The 1,903-nt window shown below is 44.9% G+C and overlaps 1 protein-coding gene across 2 annotated transcripts in view; it reads right to left on the bottom strand.

The window, feature by feature from the left end:
* MCCC2 (methylcrotonoyl-CoA carboxylase 2) overlaps positions 1–1,903 on the bottom strand; it is a 76,307-nt gene that overhangs the window by 37,704 nt on the left and 36,700 nt on the right. For both annotated transcript variants that reach the window (XM_012802814.2, XM_003785896.3), the window contains exon 7: positions 489–602. In XM_012802814.2, coding sequence (XP_012658268.1) covers positions 489–602 — 114 coding nt within the window. The remainder of the gene's footprint in view (positions 1–488; positions 603–1,903) is intronic.

The raw sequence follows: 1,903 nt of genomic DNA, 5'->3' as shown, positions 1-1,903 counted from the left end.
CCAGCTCCATCCATGTGAACATGAAGGATGTAAAGTCTCCATCCTTCTTAATGGCTGCATAGTATTCCATGGTGTACATATACCACAGTTTGTGGATCAATTCGTGGACACCACAGTATTTTTAAACCATTAAATAATAGTTAAAATGGGGGCATGGGGAAAGGGGAGAGCAGAGAGAAAGAGAAGGAGGGAGGAAGGTAGGGGAAAGGAAGAACAGAGAGGGAAGGAGGGATATGGGTGGGAGAGGGAAGAGCAGAGAGAGCGAAGGAGGAAGGGGGCTGAGGTCTCGGTGTGTGACACACCTTTTGGGGGCAGGACACAATCATAAGAGGGACTTTACCTAACAAATGCAATCAGGGGTTTTACTTGGTTTCCTATACACTCAATGAATCCCCAATAATAAAAAAAAAATAGTTAGAATGGCATATTTTATGTTATGTATATTTAACTTCAATAAATCAACCAACCAGTTGAGATTATGTTCTTACCAAGGGGGGTCCTCCCAAGAAGATGGTGCCCTGCTTGCCTACGATGATGTTTTCGTCAGCCAGTGCAGGCACGTAAGCCCCTCCTGCTGTGCAAGAGCCCATGACCACTGCTATCTGGAATCCAAGCACACAACAAATACGTGAGACACAGCATAAGCAGAAAACTGTGCAGTGTTTGGTTCGCAGTCCCACAAACGCTGCAGAGATCAGGCAATACTGCTTCATTTTTTCTTTTTGAGACAGAGTCACAGCTCACAGCAACCTCCAACCGTTAGGCTTAGGCGATTCTCTTGCCTCAGCCTCCCAAGTAGTTCCGACTACAGGAGCCTGCCACAACATCTGGCTATTTGTTGTTGTTGTTGTCATTGTTGTTTTAGCTGGCCAGGGCCTAAGTTTGAACCCACCAGCCTTGGTGTGTGTGGCCCGTGCCCTAACCCACTGAGCTACAGCCGCCGCCAATACTGCTTCATTTTTAAACATCATTTTAAAAATGAAGTCCTCTAAACATTTGAAATACATTTCCTCACTTCTTGTATTAAAACATTTTGAAGGGTGTATGTCACACTTTTACAAAATATATGAGCAATCTCCCTGTCAGAGAGAAGCCTGGCCAGACAGACTACTGGCCCGAGCACCTGACGGGAGGAACCCACAGTACTCCCATGACTTTGCACAACTGTACTAAAAAGGTAACTTTCAAGTCTAATAACAGTAAGTTCCCTAAATATTTGCCACTTACCTCATAGAAATACCTAAATAATTCTCAAATGAGTGCTATTAATATTTTGTGTTACCCTGGCCATGACACTGTCTAAATATGAAACTAATATTAACATTCCAGCTAAAAATCTTACTCAAGTAAGGTTGGTTGTGTTGAAGCTGGTGATGTATACTTAACAGCTCATGGTAATACTTTCTCTACTTTTGTGTTTTTTAAATTTGCCACTATAAAAAGCTTTTAAAATTACTCTACAGAGAGGCCATGTGCTGAGGGACTGAGGAAGGCCTCTGGCCAGCAGCTCATCAGGAAATGAGTGAGGCCTAAAAAGACCCGAAGCTGCCAACAGCCCTGGGATGACTCAGCCATGTGAGCGACCCAGAGCTACACAGGGCCTGCACTCCCAGCCCACGGGAGCTGTGAGATAGTAAGTATGTGTGGCTTTACACTGTCAGGTTTGGGGATCATTTGTCCTGCAGCAATAGTTAACTAATACAGATATTAAAAACTAGCTATCTTTAGTGAACTATAATTAAAGTGCATCTAAAGACTTGACGCGGGCTCGGCACCTATAGCTCAACCGGCTAAGGCGCCAGCCACGTACACCTAAGGTGGAGGGTTCGAATCCCCAGCCTGACCCGCCAAACAACAATGACGGCTGCAACCAAAAAATAGCCGGGCGTTGTGGCGGGCGCCT

The sequence above is a fragment of the Otolemur garnettii genome, unplaced genomic scaffold (assembly GCF_000181295.1).
Source record: "Otolemur garnettii isolate 467f Iridium unplaced genomic scaffold, OtoGar3 scaffold00017, whole genome shotgun sequence".
Classification (NCBI taxonomy): Eukaryota; Metazoa; Chordata; class Mammalia; order Primates; family Galagidae; genus Otolemur; species Otolemur garnettii.
This window is presented reverse-complemented; position numbering and strand designations above follow the sequence as displayed.